At 41.9% G+C, this 22,880-nt stretch overlaps 1 protein-coding gene across 1 annotated transcript in view; it reads right to left on the bottom strand.

The window, feature by feature from the left end:
* Nucleotides 1-22,680, bottom strand: part of slc9a3r1b (SLC9A3 regulator 1b) — a 50,893-nt gene extending 28,213 nt beyond the window's left edge. The window contains exon 1 of the mRNA XM_034712086.1: nucleotides 21,683-22,680. Coding sequence (XP_034567977.1) covers nucleotides 21,683-22,258 — 576 coding nt within the window. The 5' untranslated portion in view covers nucleotides 22,259-22,680. The remainder of the gene's footprint in view (nucleotides 1-21,682) is intronic.
* Nucleotides 22,681-22,880: the final 200 nt, after the last annotated feature.

Genomic DNA, 22,880 nt, shown 5'->3' with positions numbered 1-22,880 from the left:
TTTCAAGCCAGACCATTGAACCAGCTGTGAGGCAGGCAGAGGGGGGAACAAAGCACCCGACTATCCCCCCCCCCCCCCCCCCCCCCCCCCACTTCCATGTGAGGATGGGACAAACAGGCTCTACAAAAGACACCAAATAGAGGTTCTGCTGAGGGTTCCTGTTACAAAAGAGTCTTTAGGGGGACAGCCTGGAGATAGAAAGGTAATGTCAGTCATCACAGCAGGGTGCAGGGGCTGATAAGACCAAATGGAGAGCTCTTGATTATCAGAGACACATCCCTGCTTTAAGATTCTTTGAAAACAAAGGATGTGCAAGCTTCTTCCTTTCATCTGGAGTATTCTGCAGCATCCACTTTTAGTCTCCTAGTCTGCAGTCCACTTTTTTTGATAAAGACTGCACTCAGCCGTCCACAAACAAGAGAATGAACAACTTTTATCTCCTCTGCCACTCATCCTGTCCCTGACCCTCCACCCCTGCAGACCTGAGACCTGCATCAACTCAACAGCCTCTGACACAAGTTCCTCTTTGGCCTTTTCACACACAAACACACACACACACACACACACACACACACACACACACACACACACACACACACACACACACACACACACACACACACACACACACACACACACACACATACATCACTGAAGCATTTCATTGAGGAAGATCAATGCAAAGGAGGGGAAGACAAAACAATAACACAGAAGTTGATATTTGAATCACTCGTGGTGTTACAATCAGACTGATGTATAATAATGAAGAGCATTAAATGAAGCCCTGTGGCTCAACAGCAAACTTTAAACTGTGATTCAGGACTTAGTCAGTGCTGGTACATCTGTTCAGTCAGGGAGAAACAGAGAAAATTTGTGTGTCTAATAATAGATTTTGCACTTATGTAATTCAAGAGTGAGCCACAAAAACTCAGCCTTCATGTAGCTCTGTTTCATTTTCCATGATCCCCGGGCACTTGTTGTGTTCAGCTGTGAGTGTAGATGGAGGGCAAAACTGAAGGCGAAAGCTTGAACAGGGGCAGAGATTCAAAGTATCCACAGCAGAAAATGTCACGGCCTTTCCTGAAACGTGTTTTGTGGCTGTGTTGGGGATTCGAGGCCTCTGTCAGTGAAGTTTATTTGATCTGTGTCACGTGTGTTGATTCTGTTAGGCAGCTGTTCTGTTTTTCTATCGTACCTGTGGCACAAAGCTTTGACACAGGTCATTCTGGTCTTCACTGCTCACAGTGTTATCTTAAATCAGTGTGGATACTTTTGTGGTTATCTTTATAATGATCATACGGGTCAGAGTAGCTCATGTATACTGGTATAAGCCTCATTAGATTCAGTATCAGGTATCTGTGAGTATATCAGACATTGCACAAACCCAAACCACAGGAAAGGATATTTATTACCTCGGAAAAATAAACTGGTTTTAGATTATTGTGTGCCAACAAATACAAACACCACTGCAATGATGAGGTGGGGGTTGTAATCTTGGTCAAAGCTTGCAGAATATCAGCAGCAGTGTTTTTTCACCGTTATATGTTTATTTTATGTTGCACAACTACCAGATGGGTACTCTGTTTAAGCCGTAATCTCATGTATCAGAATTGCTAGATCATTGATTGACTGATTCTTTGAAATGTTTATTTTGAACATGCAAAAACAGCAAAAGCAAACTGATCATACAATTGTAAAGACTGTATGGTTTTCAGTTAAATATTAATGATTAACATTGATGAAATGTAAGTTATATTTTTGCTTATTTTTTTGATTTTATTTAGTTTTTATTTTGGTTTAGGCAACTTAAACATTCATTTATACATCTTTACTGTATCTGTTGCTATATGGTTTCATAAAATATAATATAACAATAAACAAAACAAATAGACATACCTTTAAATGAATGAATTAACAAATAAGTGTAAATAATACATATATAGAGAGATAATAGGAAAAGGAAGGAAGAGAAAAATAAAAATATAAATAAAAATAAAAATATAAATAAAAATAATTGAATAAATAAAACAAACTAAAAAGAGCGCTTTACTTCACCAACAAAATCAAGGCAGGGCTCCACCTTCCAGCAAATACATCCCCCTGCAGTCTCACAGAGTATGTTATCTTTTCCATCAGATGTATTTCAGAAACTTTCTCAATCCACAAACTGACGGGGGCTCAGGTTTTAACCACTTAATCGTGATAAATTTGACTGCTGATGCCTCTTCCTTCAATTCCCTGTGGTGTTACAACCAGTAATGTAACCCTTGGATCCTTTGGGAAATCTTGTTTGAACACTTCTTTAAGCTTCCTAAAAAACACCATCCCAAAAAGTTTTTATATTTTTGCTTTTATTTTGATAGGACAACTGAAGAGAGACAGGAAACATTGGGAGCAGAGAGCGGGGGAACACCAAGCGGCAACCTCGGGTCTTAAAATATGAAGCCCAGGCGGAAGTGCTAAAAACTGCAGTTCATCGAGCGTCCACTTGAGGCAGGCTGCAGAAACACCATAAACCACATACACACTAATTAAAAAAAGACGATCTTTGCAGCAGAAATAAACATGTTTACAGCCTGGTTCAAAAAACGGTTTAGGCATGAATAGGTCATTTCTCTATCGGCACACACTGTAAGGGGGGTGGAATTTTTTAGAATTTTGATATCTTTGAAGATATGAAACAGAAACAGATGGGTGACGTCACAGATACTACGTCCATTTTTTATACAGTCTGTGGGGGAGACATGCAGCAGTTGTCCAAGGCTGGGAGTCGAACCTGCAACCGCTGCGGCAAGGGCTTTAGCCTCTATATAGGGTGCTCTTAGACCGCTAGGCCAACTGTGCCCCAATTTAGGATTTTTTCATGTTTTCTGAAACATAAAGACGGTGTAATGGAAGAAATAAAATCAGACACTGGATGTGGCTATTTCCTGTCTTTCAAGCTACAGTCTCTTTCCAGTCATGATGTCATGATGGTGTGTCCCTTTTCTTATTTTTATACAATGTCAGTGCTCACAGATCTACACACACACACATTGCACACTGGATGCAATTAAAGTCTGTGAGGGTTCAGGGTTTAGCTGTAGAGTGGGCCAAAGTCTTTCAGTAGAGCCACACAATAAGACATGGAAAAGATACCATCATCCAATAAAAACTGAGCAGAAAAGTAATCCAATGATTCATAATCTAAGTTATGAAGTATTATTCATGATTCATTTTCTCATTTCCTCAGTTTGGAACCAGTCACTTTGCATCATGTGAGTTAATTTGCCCTGCCCTGACTGTACTCATGATTGGCGTCACTGTCTTGTAAGATGGGAAGGGAGTTGTACGACGGTGGGGGGGTGAGTCTATTTCAGGGCGAGCAGCGAGCCATTTCCCCCTCCTCCCCCCAGCAGGGCGCGGCGCTTCGGCTCATTGTCCGGCCAGGGTGGTGAACCTTCAGCAGAACAGAGAGGGAAATGGAATGTGGCATTGTGAAGTCTCCATCCAGTATCCCATGAGACCCAATCACCAGAAACCCACCACCCACACACACACAAAAGTGGGGTTCAGGTTCAACGCCTGACCTGGGCCACAGTACAGTGGTTCTGTTGTTTGGACTGACGTCAGAGAGAAGTTACACAGAGTGAGATGTGATTTGAAACGCTGACATGACAGTTTATATGTGGTCGCCACTGATCAGTAGTTCTGCCCCTGATCAATAAGCTACAAAACGTCCCCTTGTGATGAAGGGGGATTAAACCTTTTCCCTGCTAAAGAGGTAGCACTGGAACCTTTTCCCTTTTACAACTGTCTGACATTTAGACATTGGTATTTAATACATTTTGTTCGTATCAAAAAGCCAAACTGCGTCATTGTTGTGGTCAGAGAGAGTTTAAAGTTGAAGACCTTTTGTTGCTTGCCCCTTAAAATTCGTATCTCTATTCCCTGTCCGTGCTCCATCCTGTGCTGATGGAAAGGCCAAAAACCTTCAGGGCTGAAAAATGAAGTCATCGCTCAAGTCCCAAAAACTGCAGTTCCTTTAATGTCCACTAGATGCTGTCTCTGAAAGTAACTCAGTCCATGTAGATCCCTATGTTAAATGTTTGACTGCACAGCAGACATAAACAAACACAGCCTGGTACAAAATGGAAGCATATATATACCAAAATTAAAATGAAAAAGCAAATTTAAAAATTAAATTGCAACAGAAATGCTTTTTAATGTTCAGAATGAATACACATTTTTTTCAAAAATAAAATGAAAAAGCAATTCTTCCTTTTCCATTGTAACTTTCATGTTCAACCATGCACATTTTGTAAAATTTGAATGCATTTCATTTTTCGAATTGTCTTTCTAGTTTGAATTCTGACACTAATTAAGGAGGGGCATTTTTTTAAAATTAAAAAGCAAATGTTATTTTCTTTTTCATTTTAATTGTGTAACATAATTAGCATTGTTGAAGATGAAAATTAAAATGAAAATATGATAATTGAATATTGATTTTATTTGCAAGTCAAATAATGTGCACATATTTAGAAAATTAAAAAGCATTTCTGTTAATGCAATTTAATTTTCAAATTTGCCTTTTCATTTTAATTTTGGTACATATATGCTTCCATAGGTACAAAAGCAGTTTTAGTATCTAAAGCTCATTTCTTTATTTGTTTAAACTGCACAAGGTGAATTGTATTTGTATGTTAGCCCTAATTAGCAGGTGTCTGCACTCACCATACCTGCCTTGTTAGTTTGCTCACTGGTATCAATACACTTGCGTCTCATGCATCCATTATTAATACAGGTTATTGACAGCAGGCATGTTTTCTTTCACCCCTTTCTATCACACAAAGTGAAATGTATCTCACGTAGAAAAAACCCTGGTGATCCATGTGTTATCTTGGGCAGCATTTTGTAATAGTGCGGTATCATGTGTAACTCTGAGGTCCCCGTCCGTAAAACACACAAAAACAGCTGCTCCAGATAAAGCCACTGAACAACAGAGGAGGTGTAATGGATTCCAGTGAAAAGCTGAACACAAAGCACAGACTAAAAAGAGAGAGAGTGGACAATGCAGACGGCTTTAGATGAATGGGAACTGTATTAGATATCTTCATGGTTCTCGTATTGTTCTGTGATCTATGCTTGTTTGGTGTATTTATCCTAATTCACCCCCTAAATAAGTTACTATGCAGAATGGCCCACTTAAGGATGTTTATTATACAATCTAATTGTTATTTTTTAATGCATTAGTGAGTCCATTAGGCCCATTTAACAGTTGCAGCGGATACAGCTGCAGCTCAATTTAACTGAGGCAAATACATTTGATTTATTTACATAATGCTGGGTAGCCTGAGAATTCCTCGGTACAATTATTAGTCATAATTTAATCTGTTTATTATATTTTGCATTAGTGAGCTAAATTTTAACTAATAGCCTAACTAATACTCTTCTATAAATTCTGTGAAGTCAAAAGTTCAGTTTTCGCCTTTAATATTAATTTAATGAGAGGTGAAAAACAAAGACAAAGTAAATAGTAAAACCCAAGCAGAGAACGAGAGGACTACTTCAAATGTGTTCAGTACAGTTACTCTTCACCACATATTTGGAATGAAACGATGTAAGCTAGCACTAGCTTGTTTGTGATATATCACCTGCTATGTCGACTTGTGTACCTCTGTCAAGACGAGTTTCCGTGTGTCGCCCTCTATTGGTATTAGCTCCTGCTGCAGGTAACAGACTGCTGGCTCGTGATAAAATTAAGCGGCAACCTCTAGTCTTAAAATATGAAGCCAAAGCAGAAGTGCTAAAAACTGCAGTTCATCGAGCGTCACATTGAGGCTGGCTGCAGAAGCATCGGAAACCACATACACACCCATTCAAAAAAGATGATCTTTACAGCAACAATAAACATGTTCACAGCCTGGTTAAAAAAACTGTTTGGGAATTTAAGTAGCGAGCTGAGGAGAAGGAGGCAAGGACGATGTGCTGGTATTGAGGTGCAAGCTAAGAAAAGACGACATCAACCTGTCCTTCCACCCACCGTTATGGGGAATGTAAGATCTATCTACGATAAGGTGACGAGCTAACCCAGCACCAGAGGGAATACTGGCAGAGCAGCATCATGCTAACAGAGCTAACACCGGACACGAACGCCACATTGGAAGGATTTCACCTGCTGTGGGCGGACAGGATACAGGAGAGCAAGACTGAACTAACTGGTGAAGAAGGCCAGCTCAGTCCTGGACCCTGTGGAGGTGGTGGCTGACAGGAGGATTATGGCCTATCTGTCGTCTTTGATGAACATCTTTTTTTTTTCTTTTTTTAGATATAAATTCTGCTAGATTAGATATATATTGACATAGAGTGGTCTAGACCTCCTATGTTTGTAAAAGCATCTTGAAATAACGTTTGTTGTGATTTGGCGCTATACAAATAAAGATTGATTGATTGATTGATTGATTGATTGAAGTATGAGTAGCTTATATCTCTATCGGCACACACTGTACAGAGGATGAATTTTTTTATGACTAAGTATTTTCGAAGATATCAAACTAACGACTTTTGCCCAAATAAGGACATAGCTCACTTGATTGACAGGCTGGCACCCTGTAGCTGTTAGTGAGGAGGCTCAAAGCCCGACTCTATACCTCATACTAGCTCTATAGAAGTTAGGTTGACTTCAGCATTTCCAATATGGCACCCGCCGATGGTTGGCTTCAGAACAGCGCTTCAGAAACAGATGGGTGACGTTATGCATACTATGTCCATTATTATACAGTCTTTGGACATGAGGCGGGAAAACCACACTGATGTTCGCTTTCCAAATAAAAGCTCCAGCGCTGAGATTGGAGTGTTGTAACCAACATAAATCCTCAAAGTGATACCGTCAAATTGCTTTTCTTATCCAAACAAACCATGAATGACGATATTTATGAATCAGTATCAGTAAACTTATTAGCCTGACACGATGAATCTTTTACAATTATGTTACACACTAATTATCAATAATTAGACTGAGTGTTGGAGGTTTGATGTTTAGATATTTGATCTATATCAAAATAGAGACATTCCATCTGAATTAGTTCTGGCATATTTAAAAATGTTGCTGAGTTATATCCTCTCAAGCCAATACTCCCATGGAGCTCATGTTACATAACAACTGATTTATTCCAACACTGGCCTCATGCACCTTAAGTGTTCTGGGGTATTTCTTCAATGTTAAGAAAAACCTCTGCTGATGGGTATTTATCATTCTGTTATCCAGCTTCAAGTGTTACGTAACACGCTAAAGGATGCACTTCCATGAACATATGAAAGAAAGATCCTCTGCAGAAAGCACAAGATCTTTTCCAGAAATACACTGATCTTGAGGAAACCGTCTGCTGTTTCCTCTCATGTGGACACTTACTCTCTGCAATCCCTCCCCTTCCAACGATCCATGAAGATCAGGAGAGCGAAGGCTGACTCTCAAACTATCTTACATTCAAAATGTAGTGCACTTACACTAATGTGAAAACACCCACACTAAACAAACACTGATGTGAATACACCCACACTACACAAAGACAACAACAGCAGCACACGCTTCATCTGACTGTGTGAGCAAACCTTTAGTGAGCGGCTGCAGTCTGTCAGGTTGAATCATGATGTGTATCTGATCCAGCCAAACAAAGACACACTCCATTACCCGAACACAACCTGGACAATACCTGAGTCTGTCACAAAGGCTCAATGATAACGACAGCAATGAACACGTCTGAAGATACTGTTTACTCTGAGACAAGGTGCCCTGCCAGCTGTCTGAATCAACCTGATGCTCTTTATTTGCTTTTTAATGTGTGTTCATTTTCAGGAGTTGAGCTGCTGCTGTTCCTGCTCAGACACACACTGATGTGAGATATGTATTCCTGGTGTTTCCAAGCTTTAGCTCTGCTGGGAGCTGCTGGGAATCTGTGGGGGTGAGAAGAGGATCAAGAGGATAAGGCAGGGAAGAGGGGGGGGGGTGTCTTCCACCGACAACAATGACAGGAAACCAGAAGTACAAACGTCCCAGGGTCTGCACACAAAACATAGACAGCAGAAACACACCCGACCATCCTGACTGGAATGCTTACTGAAGGTGTGGCTGCTTCTGCCTTTAAATGATCGAAGAGAACTGAAGTTTATTCTCCAAGCAGAAAATAGTATCCACTTTTATTGAAGGTACTTCATCAGGGGCAGTTCATTAAGACAAGACTATGAACTACAGATGGATGTCTGAATTTATTTAGGGAAAGCGGTTCTTGATGACCTTCATTACTGCCGACAGGCGATGAATCCTGGTGGGTTAAGACCCTTTGACTTGTTGAGTCAAGTCAACTTTATTTATATGGCACATTTAAAACAACCAGTGTTGGCCAAAGTGCTTTAAAGGTAAAATGTATATAAAGACAACAATAAATAACACAACGTATTTGTAGAAAAATAAAATCAGTCAGGATGTTTAAGTTCTCATCTCGAGGAGGAGGCCAAAGAGAAGAGACGGGTCTTCAACAATGATATAAAACATTCAACAGTGAGATCGTATCTGAAGTGGTTGGCTGTTCCAGAGATTGGAGGCAGCTTTTGCAAAGTCTCGATCACCAGGTTTTTAGGCGGTTTTTTGGCACTTCCAGGAGCAGCTGGTTGGTTGACCTCAGTGCTCAAGCTGGATTATAGACATGGAAAAGCCAATCCATTGAGGGACTTGGAAATGATAGGGGTGAGTATTGCCAAGAACCTCACGATACAATACGCATCACGATACTTGGGTCATGATACGATAGTATCACAATATATCATGATATCACAATATTGTGATATATTGTGATATTCTAACACAGTAAACTAAGAAAAAGCAGAGATGGTGTATATGTAAATCACACAATATTACTCAAAATGGAAAGGACAAATTAAGTCAAAACTATTTGATTGAAGGGGCTGGTGGCCTAGCGGTCTAAGCGCCCCACATATAGAGGCTACAGTCCTCATCACAATGGTTGCCGGTTTGATTCCCAGCTGCAACCATTTCCTGCATGGGCGGCTGTGGCTCAGTGGGTAGAGTCGGTTGTCTATCAATCAGAAGGTTGGCGGTTCGATCCCAACCTTCTGATTGGACAAGCAGCAGTCACATGCCGAAGTGTCCTTGAGCAAGACACTGAACCCCCAATTGCTCTGTTGTTCAGAGGTGTGTGAATGTGAATGAATGAGATTAGCTAACACTGATGGTCCCTCACTAGATAGCAGTTTCTACCATCAGTGAGTGAATGGGTATGAATGGGTGAATGTGACAAGTAGTGTAAAAGCGCTTTGAGTGGTCAAACAGACTAGAAAAGCGCTATATAAGTACAAGTCCATTTACCAAGTCCATTTCCTGCATGTCTTCCCCAACTCTCTCCCCACATTTCCTGACTCTCTTCAGCTGTCCTATCAAATAAAGGCAAAAAGCACAAAAAAGTTAAAAAATTTAAAAAAAAACAAAAAAAAACTATTTGATTGAAAACAACTTTTCCACTTTATTGTTTTTGAAATACTGAAGTTGTATTTTAGTTCCAACTCGGATTAAATGTGAATTTTTATTATAACAAAAATATCTATATTAAGAGTTGAATTATCGATATCATATTGGAGGTCAAAGTATTACGATATATTGCTGTATCGATATTTTTTCACACCTCTAGTAAATTAACAAAGACATTTTAAAGTAAATCCTGTGACGGACTGGAAGCCAATGGAGAGAGCACAGCACAGGTGTGATATGCTCAATACATCTAAGTTGAATGAAAGTTAGGTTGAGACAGACTTTCCAATAATGGCGACCACCATGCATATTTGAGCTCCGGGACGCCTCTTCAGAAACAAATAGGTGACATCACTGTGAGTATGCCCATGTATTCTTAAGTCTATGATTACAGCAGAAAATATTGTTGCCTTTTCTAGGGGAGAAATAGGAATTTAGAAAAATTTAAACCATGACAGTAAAGGATCTTAATCCAAGAGGCATCCCAGAGGAAACACAAATACTTATAATGCCCTTAACAACTGAACACTGTTTTTACTATTACATCATTTGGTGCGACAGGTCAGCGCAGTGAGCTTCAGGTAAGCTGAATATTTAGGAAGGTAATTCTGGGAAACTTGAACCTGCACTGAAAGGATCTTTATGCAAAATTTGAATGGACGTGTCTGAAATATCTCTGTGAAAGTCAATCATTTTATCAGTACGATCCGCCACACCTCACAACCTCCTGACAGAAAGTCTAGCATGTTTGAATTTTCTATCATGTCATAGATGTTGACCAATGAGAGCACAGAATGAGTGTAAACAGGCTGGATTGTGAAGTGAAAAGAGAATGATGAAGTTGTGAGAGGGAACGATGAGATAGAGGAAAAGTTTGTTGAGCTCTGGCGACGACATCCCTGACTTTATGATGTGCCATCGCGGGACTACCAGGACAGACTGAAGAAAGAAATGTTGGCCAGAAATAGCTGACACACGTCTGCAACCCGGTGAGTAACTGCTGTTAGCAAACCCAGATGTCATCCAGCCCCGTTCCAACTCCTCTAATGCTGACACGTGGTCATGATAATTGGCTGGGTACCATCGGGTAGTCAATCATGTCTGTCTGTTCAGTCCGAGCATGAGTTTATGGCTCTGTGATTGTCTGATGTGACGTAGTGACACAAATATTGTGTGCTCTGACCTCATAAAAGGTATCTTTCTAAGAAAATCTGCCCTGGTGAATAAATACGACGGAGCATGGACAAGATTTTCACGTTGGCCTGTAGAAACTAATAATGAACCCCTAATCTGAATATTTCCTGCAAGATTTTCTTCTGTGGGGAAAAGATTCAGAAAGTCACAACTGTGAAAACACTTCATTCAACACACACACAGTGAGCTAAAAGCAGCACAAACAGCCACTTAATGAGAGTATTGTCAGAGTTCACCGTAAACAAATATAGACCTGAGTCCTCCCACACATCAGCTTCAAGATGATTTGTTTAAGGAAAACACGTCGTCCCCACTCGGTTTAAAGAGCGCGCTCTCTGTGGACAGCCAAAGCATGTGTGGTGGAAACTTCCAGAACTTTAATAAGCAGGTTTGGAAAGAGTGTGCAGATTAGAGGCTCAGATTAGAGAGAGGAGGAGAGGAGGGACGACCAACATGGAGTCTCCTCCTGTCTCGTTTCAGCCTCCAGTGGCTCGAGTCCTCCATTTACAGAGATCACACACACACTTACGTACGCTCACACACAGATTACACACTCTGAGAAACACTCCAAAGATCTCATCTGGCTGCAGTCAATTTCATGTGACAGCAGCGCTCTTCCTCTCCTGTAATTAGAGTTGAAACAGGCTTATGTAAGCTGCCAGCAGCCGCTCAGGAAGAGTAAAAACTTCTCACACTCCCTCGCTCTGCTCCGTCTGAATCATCGAGTGTGAGAACGATGACGCAGACACACTGTGGTGGGTTTTAACAGTCCGGTGCAAAATAAACAGTCCTTTTTTTGGACAGATTACTGATTGATGATGGTGATCAGTGATTCAACATAGATTTACAAATACAGAGGGGAGGGAGGTGCAGTTACTTTGTATTGAAGCTCAAAAGGCTGATTCATACGTTAGAAATAGGGATGTTTGTGTTTAGTTGACAACACGATAAGACTTTGTTACCACTACCAGTCGACAACAAAAGTACTAATCGGCACATTTCCCCTTTGCTTGTTCACACTGTGGCAAAAACGTTAGTGTCCGTCTCAGGCTGGTATTGAGAGTGGGAAATAATGACAGATGTGAGAGCAGCCTGAGGAGCTACTGGACTCCATTTATCTCCTGATAGGGAAATGTGGAGCAACATCCTGTCATGCAAACCGGACAGCAGCAGCAGCAGAGCCTAGTGATAATAGCAAGAATGTTCAGAGTTGTGACATTAGCCTCATTAATGTTTAAAATGGAGTCAACTGCAAAGCTCTGAGAGGAAGGACAGAATGTTGACATCAATTAGGGATCGGCATTTCAAGACAAAATAAACTCTGGCATCTATTCAGCGATTTTTCGTATTTGAGACTGTTTTTGATGGTCCAGCTCTCTGACTACAGGTTTTAAATGTTAGGTTGAGACAACAGCGACTCACACTGCACTTTTTCAGCTGCAGGTTAAGTCAGTAAATGTAAACACTCCACGGGATAGCTGTTCCGTTAACAGTCTGTTTGCGTGGTAGTCGCGTTAACCAACACCAGGACGAGGTGCTGCTAGTAGCGGGCACTGGCAGTGTCTGTCTCAACCTATATGTTGGTGTTTCTGTGACACAGCATCGTGGCGTTTATGTTTACATTTTATGTTATTCTCTGCGTTTCTGAATCTCACACTACAGCCCCGTTTCCACCAAGCGGTTCAGTTAGGTTCGTCTCGGTACAGCACGCATTTTGTGGCGTTTCCATTGACTAAAACCGGGACAGGTCCCCAAATTACCAAGCTGTACCGTCCCACTTTTTGGTACCCTTCTGTTGGGGTGCCAGGCATTCGATCCAACCTCAGAAGGTGGAGCTAGAAACACTGCAGTCCATTGATTGGTCGAAAGAATCGTCACTTCCTGTGCGACAGCGGTAATAAAGAACAACACACAACCCCGCCATGTTTAAATCTCCAGTGGACTTCAGGAAGGTAACTTTTTTTAGTTTGGAAAATGGCGTCAAGAAACAGCTTGGTGAAAACGAGCCATAAGACACACGTATTTCCAGCGACTGTCAATACTGTTTCCTTACTGTTGCTGTTTAATGTAGTTAGCATTCTTCTCCTGCTGTTACTTAATGCGGTCACCAAACAGCTTGAAGACACCGTATAGCTACTGTCTGGTGGGAATACCGTATCACAACCAGGCACCAGTGAAAACGATGTAAAACTGTGCTTTTAAAATGAGATAATATTCGCATTAAAGCAGCTGTTGGTAGGAATGGTGTAGTGGTGACCCCAAATAGTCGAATATTCGATGATTCGTTCTAACAAGCCTTAGTCGACTGCCAATCTCACAGTCGAATATTTGCATATGAAACGTGGATCATTCCATTCAAACCATGGGGGTGCTCAATGTCTAATTTTACACTATTTTCCCGTTTCCCGTAAAAATAGTGTCTCATTTAGCCTATTTTTATATAAATATAAACTTATTTAATTTAATTCTGAGAACAGCTCTTGAAGTGTTAAATCTCCTTAAAGTGGTAATTAAATCTCCCCTGGTAATTAAAGGTGGACTCTCCCATTTAGCGGGACCTGTGGAGCAGACGTACCTCAGCTGGCCTTTAAATCTTTCTACGTTCATGGTAGCTCGAAATGTCAGGAAATAAAACTTCAGTTGATCCTAAAACTAGTAATGAATATGAGGAGCAGCTTCATGAAAAGGGCTGTGAGATCAAGGATTACCGGACCACACAAAAACTGTACGGGGCCAAAAGAACGAGGAGGGATACCCAAAGCTGTCCGAAGCCTCAAAAACAATCCACAGCATCCCATCCACCTCCACGCCATCAGAGAGGATATTATCAAAGACAGGATTTACTGTCAACAAAGCAAGGAGCGCACTTCTGCCCGTAAACACGATGGTTTTCCTCACGTACAATGTGAAAAGACTCACGCGGACAAAGACGCGATGAAAGACTGTTTTAAAAGGTACTGTTAATAGATTTATAACCCCTTTAGCTGGTTCAGGTTTGATTATGAACATTATACAAATGTTTAGCCTTAAGTTGGACAAACTACCCTCCGCTGCGCTGCTCTCCGCTGTGTGAACACTGTTTAAATACCTCCTGATTCCTTATTCTGTAACGGCGCGTTGTTCTATGTTTAACGGATGGTGGCCTTATTTGAGTTTTCTCTCCTTCATCACCTCGTTGTTTTTGCAATATAGATTTGAAAAATCGAAGTTTTATACTTGTAATATTCTGTTGTCCCTTTTACTTTAAGCTATGAGTCTCTTAATAGCAAATGGTTGTGCGTAATATTGTCATGCGGTCACCATCATGCAGACTTTGGGTCAATAAGGAAAAACAACAAATATTCGACTATTTGTCGACTATGGGCAAAATCTGATGAATCAGATTTGACTAAGCAAATCCTTAATTGGGCTCACCCCTAGAATGGTGTAAAAAAAAACGTTACTTTTTTTTCTGCTGGATTTGGAGAAAAGGTCATAATACCCATCGGTACTCATCGGTAAGTGACGTAATTTGAGATTATTGCAAAATCTCTGCATTTTTCAATGCCTACGTATAAAGCAATGTTATTATTCCCCTCGTTCCCGTTATGACGGAGCAATCATAGCTAATCTCCAATCCTCCGTCCTGATTGGTTAAGGGGCGGCCCCTTCTGCGTCCTCCGATTAGTTATGAGTCCGGCACTATCATGACTGCACACGCTGATCTGGGGTTGGGGGTTAAGAGGAAATCTGGTTGGGAGGGATAGTGTTGACATTCGAAGTCCCTCTCTCTGAACAGATGTTTACTCTGTGACTATCAACAGCAGCTTTAACTCTTCGATTTTTAGTACATTAACGAGTATTCGTATTCGAAAATCATGTCCCAGGTCTAACATAAATATTCCTGCAGAAGTCCTTTTCTAAATGTTCTGACCACAACAGTTCATAAAGCTTCTTTCACACAGATCTTCCTGCTGAAAATTCCCAAAGATGTTTGTTCAAACACGTCCCCACAGTGTGAAGTCTTCCCTGCTGGACAAGGGGGATGGATGAGTCTCAGGAGGGAGGACATGACATCCAAACCACACTGAGGAAGCCACAGCATAATGTTTAACACATGGTGGAGGACAAAGCAAGAGAAACCTACACTATGAAGACAGCGTTTACTTTTATATCAAAGCGAGATGTAAACAGACAGATGTGCAGACATCTACAATGTTCTCCTCTTTAAAGTGATTCTCCTTCTTCAAGCTCGGATGTTTTTATTCAGCCCTAAAGTTTGTATTTGTGAGATCTGATGAATCTGGATGAGTAAAGAGAGCTGGAAGAGAGGACTCAGAGGTACTTGGTCGCGCTCAGTAATGACCGAGTAAAAAATTTACTGCCTGGTAAACAAAACAACGACCTTTGGAACCAGTACTCTGCGTGTGTGTGCGTGTGTGTGTGTGTGTGTGTGTGTGTGTGTGTGTGTGTGTGTGTGTGTGTGTGTGTGTGTGTGTGTGTGTGTGTGTGTGTGTGTGTGTGTTTGTGGCTTATTTTTCCTCCTCTCTTCATGTCTCCACCTTCGTCGCTGCTCAGATCATTGTCTTCACACCTTTTCTTCAGTGCCTCACAATCGCCTACCTCCATCTTCACACTTCTCTGTGTATACACGGATACACAGACACATGCGCAGCACACACCAACACACACACACACACACACACACACACACACACACACACACACACACACACACACACACACACACACACACACAACATCAGTGTAGCCATGGTAACCTTGAGCGAGGCTCCTCAGTTTTCTTGAGGAGCCGTCACTCTCTCTCTCTCTCTCTCTCTCTCTCTCTCTCTCTCTCTCGAACCCTCTTTTGTGTCGCTATAAAGTCTGAGGCCAGACAGGCGGACGTGTGACTGCTAAACCAACGCTGTGTGTTGCCCAATGTTGTACACAAGTGTGTGTGTGTGTGTGTGTGTGTGTGTGTGTGTGTGTGTGTGTGTGTGTGTGTGTGTGTGTGTGTGTGTGTGTGTGTGTGTGTGTGTGTGTGTGTGTGTGAATTGGTGTGTGTTTGTGAGCGACATTGGCCGGGACGCTGGGCTCGGGCACAGGAATGCTGGACAGGATGTAAGAAGAAAATTCCAGAAAGAGTGGAGTCGGTGTAAAAAACACAGCCTGAGGAGCCTCTGAGTGAAACAGAGACACACAGCAGACTCTTAACTGCATCCCTGGAGTCTAATTCAAACACACACACACACACACACACACACACACACACACACACACACACACACACACACACACACACACACACACACACACACACACACACACACACACACACAGTGTTGTAACTCCCTGACCCTGAAATCTGGATTTTGTAAGGACACAAGTGATCGTTCAGCCCGTTTAGTGGATTTCTGCTCCACATGTCTGACTGTTGGAGGCTGTTAGGATGAAATCAAAGCGGTGAAATTGAGTTTGTTGGATTGTTTGTTTGGACGTCACTTCCCTCTGGGTTGCGTGCCAGCGTGAGTCGTACTGCACAGCTCTGTTAGGCCATCTGCACACAGAATCAGGAGTAAACACAGGAACAATCGCTGTATATTCCTACCCACAAACAACAAAACCCTTCAGAGCTGACGTGCACATCAGCGGGCCTCACAGGAGAAAGAGTTAAAGAGCAGAAATGTGACTCTTGAGGACAACACATGCTACGGAAGCAGTAAACATCCCTGACCAACACAGTGACACAGTTCCTGATACAGCTGGGTCGTGTAAGAGTTGTGATTATTAATCAGAACTAAAGAACACTAAAATCACAGGTACAAGGAGAATGTCTGTTGGACTTCATGACCCTGAGTTCTCTGCCACAGAGATGGTAGAGATTATTACCTTCAATTGTTTTGGTCTGAATAGCTCATTTCTCTGTCAGCACCAAACGGCAACCTCCTGCCGCGAGAATTAAAGCCAATGCAGAAGTATTAAAAACTGCAGTACATCAAGTGTCCACTTGAGGCTGGCTCCAGAAGTACCGGAAACCACATACACACCAATTCAAAAAAGCCGATCTTCACAGCAGAAACTTTCCTTTTTGATAAAGCTTATAGTTAGAGCTGGATCAGGCTTGGACCAGCTTTTGTTATGCTGCTATAGGCCTGGACTGCCGGGGGAACCTAGCTCTACCCCTTCACCCCAACCCCTTCATCACTTACTTTAACTCTTCCTGTCCCATTAAAGTTACTAACCATAGACCTTTCTGGAGTCCCTGAGCTCCATTGTCTCGTAGGTTCCTCTGAGCTGCCGTAGACGTCCTCCTGCTGCGGACGTTCTGGACTCCAGCTGATACGGACGTGCTGGACTCCAGCGGCAAGAGCTTCTACTACTCGTCTCATCACTATCACTTCTCTCTCTCTTACTCCCCTCTATCCCTCTTTCAGGACCCAACTCAGTCGAGGCATGATGGCTGTCTAACGTGTCTGGTTCTGCCCAAGGTTTCTGCCTGTTAAAAGGAAGTTTTTCCTCACCACAGTAACTAGCTAAATACTGCGATGTGCAATGCTCATGATGGATTAAGGTGGCGTCAGACTGAGTCTTACCCTGTCTTGAAGTTGGGTCTCTGTTCATAATTTGACATAGAGTGGTTTAGACCTCCTATGTTTGTAAAAGCGTCTTGAGATAACGTTTGTTGTGATTTGGCGCTATACAAATAAGGATTGATTGATTGATTGATTGATTGATTGATTGATTGATTGATTGATTGATTGATTGATACTAGTTACTACATACTGAATTCTGGCCAAATCAGAGCGTACTGCTAGTATGGTAGGCGGTTTTGGAAACAGACGATGAGTCAGCATTTCCAATATGGCAAACATCAACGATAGACTTCAAAAACTCTTCATGGAGACTACGTCCACGGATTACACATTCTTCGCAGCTGACATAAATGATCGAGGTGCGATGATTGGCTCACATGCAGATCACAGATGAATTACAAAATCCCTAAATCAGCACCAATAGGATAGTTGAGATCGTTATTGGGAACCCTCTCTGATCAAAACTGTAAAACATCATGCTACATGTCCACTAACTGCAGTGCATTAGTTGTATGCAGATATAATGGACTGTCTTGCAGAGCGTTGTGAATCAAAATCAATGTGTATCACAATGTGTATCATATTGTGGCATCTGTTGCTTGATCCATGTCATATTGTGAGACTGTGGGAAAACCCAGCCCTACCAGACAGACACCTCAAGCAGAGAAGAAGAAACAAAAACAATAGAAAGACCCAAAAAAAGAGCACATCATGGTCTTCTGTTGTTGTCTTTTGTTTCTTTGCTTGTTTCTGCATCTGTCTCTGCACTCTAGGGTCAGTCTTCCTCTACCTACAGTCACCAAGAAGGAGGAGGAGGAGGAGGAGGAGGAGGAGGAGGAGGAAGAACAGAGCTGGATGCAGACAGAAACAGAAACAGCCTCGGGGGTAAACATGCAGGAGGCCAAGAGGAGGACACAGATGTTCCAGACTGGACTGACCCTCCTCTCGTCTCCTCGAGAGCTTTTTAATGAACCCTGATCCTGAGTTACACACACACATAAACACACACACACACACACACACACACACACACACACATACATAAACTGAGATTGACAAAATATACAGCAACAAGCGGTTTCTGTGGAGCGAGAATGCTCTCATTATGTTTTACAGACGAAGATCAAAGCTGAGAAAATGCGTTTAGCGGACTCATTTTGTGCAGAATTAAGGAAAAGAAACCAGCAGCTATTTCCTGTTGTTTGTGTCGAGCGGGTTGGTCATGTCAAATATTTTCTAAAGTTGTGTTTTCAGAGACATTTCTTTTGTGATTTTCTTTTCTGCAGCCTGTCATGTTGAAGACTTTGTGCCACGGCTTTGTGCTGCATCCTGTTTGTTTCCTCGTTTTCCCTTCTCTGATGATTAAAGTTTAAACGGATTACAAACTAAACGATGGATCTGTCTGATAATTTGTCCTCACTGAGGCCGTTTACACACAGATTCTTCCTCTGCTGCCTTTCTTGAGTTTTTGCAGAACCCTGTTAAGGATTTGCATCAATCCTGCCCAACTTTTAATACCTGAGGTATGTTTCTTTATTTTGCAACACTTTTGACTGTTTTTTCTACACCTGTATTCTCTGAACATGTAATGCCTGTCAAGTAATATTGTATTATCAATATGTACTGACTGTATATGATTTTCTCAATCAGTCTATATTTGTTTGGTCTGAAAATGGTCAAAAATATTATATATTAATGTTAAATGATTCACTGAAACTCAAAGATCCTCAGTTTACTTTCATAGAAGAAAAAAGAAAGCAGAAAATATTCAATTTTAAGAATCTTGATCCAGTAGAAATGAGGATTACATCAATCTTAAAGCTAAAATTTAAAGTTGAACAACATTGATGAATTCCTACAGATCTTCAATGATTTCTGCTCTTCAGGCATTCTGACTGACAACAATTATGGAATAACTAAGTATTTATTCAAGTATATATATTAATAACTGTGCAGTTGCATAATCTGGTTTAATAGTCATATAAAGATTGCATGTGTTTTTAAGGCAGTCAGTGTAATCGCATTAATTCCAATGAGGTTACTGTCAACTTTTTTCTTAAATGGCACGCTGTTTGTCCCTTTTGGCACACCGTAGTTAAGCTGCTGCCGCCGTGATGGAAAAATAACGACACCCCTGCACTTTAGAACGGCACTTTTCACACCAAATGTTCCTAGACAGCTCTTTTGACAAGTCAGAAGTGATATGCACTCAATGGATGTCATATGGATTCAAACTGTAATTGTATGACTTCAAGTTGAGCTCCCACCTAAGCATACAGGTACAGCTGATCAGACTGATGGCGGTGGGCAACCCAATCACAAAAGCCAGCAGAGGACTATTTTGGAGTTTGAGAATTACCACAGACCTATGGCTCAAACTAAATCTAAGAAGTTAACTGGAGCACTAGCTAAATAAGTGGCAATTAGCTTCAGGCCAGTCAGCACTAAGGAAGACGGAGCGTCGGTGGCCTAGCGGTCTAAGCTCACCAAAAAAATGGAAAGCAAAAACTTGTTTTTCAAAAGCAACACTATGGGATTATCAACTCAGGATTAAAGTCTTGATTAAAAAACAGCCCCTATATGTGATAACTTTGCGACAGTATGGAGCATAAAATGTTAGAATAATTTAAGCGTCACCATGTGGTTTGATATCTGCAATTAAAGTCATATCAGTAATGTGCAATTTTATGTAAATGAGATATGTAAATCGCTTTATGAAAAATGGAAAAGTGCAAATCCTGCGGCATTAACCAGGAATCACTGGAGGTCAATGCATCATCAAAATGATCGTAAGAATTGCTTCAGATTGTTAAAATGGACTTCAAGGGTGTGAACTTAGCCTAATGGTTAAGATGCGTGCGCCTGTAGCAGGTGGCACAGGTTTGAATCCAGCCTGTGGCCTCTTTCCTGCATGTAAACTCCCCACACTCTCCCAGCTTCCTACACTATCCACTGTTCTCTCTTCTATAAATGAAGGTGTAAAAGCCCAACAAATATAACTTAAAAAATTGACTTCAAAATAGTTTTGGAAAGCAAAACTATGAGATTATAAAAACAGGATTAAAAATGTAATTTATGTCAATCTCGATATTAAAACAGCCCCAACATGTGCTAACTTTGTGACAGTATCGAGCATAAAATGTTAGAATAATTTAAATGTCACCCTGTGGTTTAATATCTGCAATTAAAATCATCTCAGTAATGTGCAAAAATATGTAAATGAGCCCATCCAAGTCCAAATTACATTAGCTCCAATAATGAAATCATACTTCATGAGATTCTACTGATTATATGCATTGGTTATGTATTTTGACAGTGTTTCACCATCATCATCATCCTTGTCATGATCATGATCATGATCATCATCATCATCATCAATGAAGATTTTTCCTTTCAACAGTTTTTATCTTGTGGCTTTTAGAAGCATCTGAATTATGTAATTTTGAAACATGCTTTAAAAACAAAGGAAATGTTTGCTCTGTGGGAAACAGTCAGAAACATCACAGTCCCTGCTCTGAGTGGGCAGAGTTCGCATTCAGTTAGTTTTATCTCAGTGTTTTTGATCCCACAGCAGCAGCAGAGTGTTTGTCCTCTCACACAGCTGATCCTCCTCCCACATGTTCTGCAGCTCTGCAGACAGCTGCATGTGGGTGCAGCTGCAGAATGATCAACATGTTACAGACACACTAAACACACACCTGTTCCAAATCCCATCAACGATTCGTCCCGTATGTTACATAAGAGCCATGGCGTCGTAGTGGGGGGGGAAAGTGGGACTTCCTACTTAAGGCCCAAGTGGGGAGGGGGGCCCTTAATGGCCCTGAAATAAAATGTGTTTTCTAGTACGCTTTTCTTTTCTTTTGTTATAACTGCAATAAGATAAAAAACTGTCTGAATAAATAAACAAATATTCAGAATTCCTTTCTCTGTGAGATGGGCGTCTCATGCCTAAAGTGGGGAATTGTCATATTTTCACAGCATCAGGTGTGGCTGAATCTGATTGAAAGTAAACTGTAGTTTTTTAGAGTTTTATTTTACTTTATGATGTTAGATTACACCAAATAATGCCCCCTTGTTGTTATTCAACAAGTCACTTGGCTTCAAGTAATCTTGTTTAAAGAGGTGGACAGTCTGAAGGTCAATATTGTGCAGTTACATTTGGAGAAATTGTAAAAAAAATAATAATAATATTAATAGATATTTTTTTGTTTAATGCAAATTAACCAGTATTGTAGCAGCAATGTTATATTTTGTAGGGTTGGCTGTGGTGATGGGGCCCACTGAGATATCTTTTCAGGGGCCCAGAATTCCTGGCGACGCCCCTACATAAGAGATGAACTTGCCCAGTAAAGTTAGGACGCAAGGAAAGGTGACACAGAAACTTTAGACTCACCTTCTCAGACTCGATGCTCAGTTTTTCCTCCACGTGCTCGTGAATTCCTCCGTTGGTCTCCGGGACCGGCGTGGGCTCCCTGGGTGTCCCCTCCTGCTCCTCCTCCTCATCTTCCTCCTCCTCCACCTCGTCCTTCTTCTCGAGCTGCTCTTCTTCTATCTCTGTCCCATCCACCTCCACATCCTCCTCCACTACTACCACCACCTCCTCCTCCTCCTCCTCATCGAAAGGTATCGGGACTCCATCGGTGGCATACTCCTTCAGACACTTTAGGTTGTGTTTCTTCAGCAGCTGATCCGTGTCCGGGTCCACCACGATGAGCTCCAGCCAGCCCACGGTGGCTCTAATCCGGGAGACGACTTGCTGGTGGCTCTCGTTCTCCACGTCCTCCGCGTTCACGAACACCAGTCTGTCCCCTGCGCGGAGCCCGGAGGTCTCTGCGGGGCTGTCCGGCTCCACTAACCGGATGAACTGGCCCGTCTTACCTTTCTCCCCGTGGAGGTGGAAACCGTATCCGTTGTCGCCCTTCTCCAGCGTGCAGAGCCGGGGGCGCAGATACTGGCTCTTACTCGGCATGGTCGCCTTCACACCAGGACTCGACCTGTTGCTCGATCACAGTAAAAATGAGACCTGCTCAGGATGCTGCTGAGGAGAGGAGGGTGTGTGTGTTGGTGAGTGATACCCCTCAAAGCCTTGAAAAACACCAACCCCCGTCCTGGTGGAGAGATAAAGTCCGTGGGAAACGGTGCTGATCCCCTCTGGTCCACTTTTACGCACGGCTCAGAGTCTGATCCAGTGAATCCTCCAGATGTGGGACAGTCCTGTGTGCGGTTCGGGGTCCTGACCCGGGTCTGAACAGCACTTTCTCCGTTTCTCTGCGCCACAAAAGTAGTGAAGCCTCTCAGGAAGAGGGAGGTGCGTTCACGGACCTGCCCAGCTGGCTGCCTCATGCAAAGCAGGGCGGGCTGTGGAGGAAACACGAACCTGGACTGTCCGGGGAAAAAAACACAGGCCTACCCAGGAAACCTGACTTTGTTTTCATTTATTCCCCTTCTTTTTCATCTCTTAACCCTCCTGTTATGTTCGTTTCTGAGGAACAGCATTAATGTTCCTGGGTCAATTTGTCAAAAGTGTCAGAACCCCAAAAAATCCCAATAAACACTTTTTAAAATCTCATTATTAAATCCATTACCAACCA

Source organism: Notolabrus celidotus, chromosome 20 (genome assembly GCF_009762535.1).
Source record: "Notolabrus celidotus isolate fNotCel1 chromosome 20, fNotCel1.pri, whole genome shotgun sequence".
In the NCBI taxonomy this organism is placed as follows: Eukaryota; Metazoa; Chordata; class Actinopteri; order Labriformes; family Labridae; genus Notolabrus; species Notolabrus celidotus.
The sequence above is the reverse complement of the archived record's forward strand: the minus strand, read 5'-3'. Positions and strand labels throughout refer to the sequence as shown.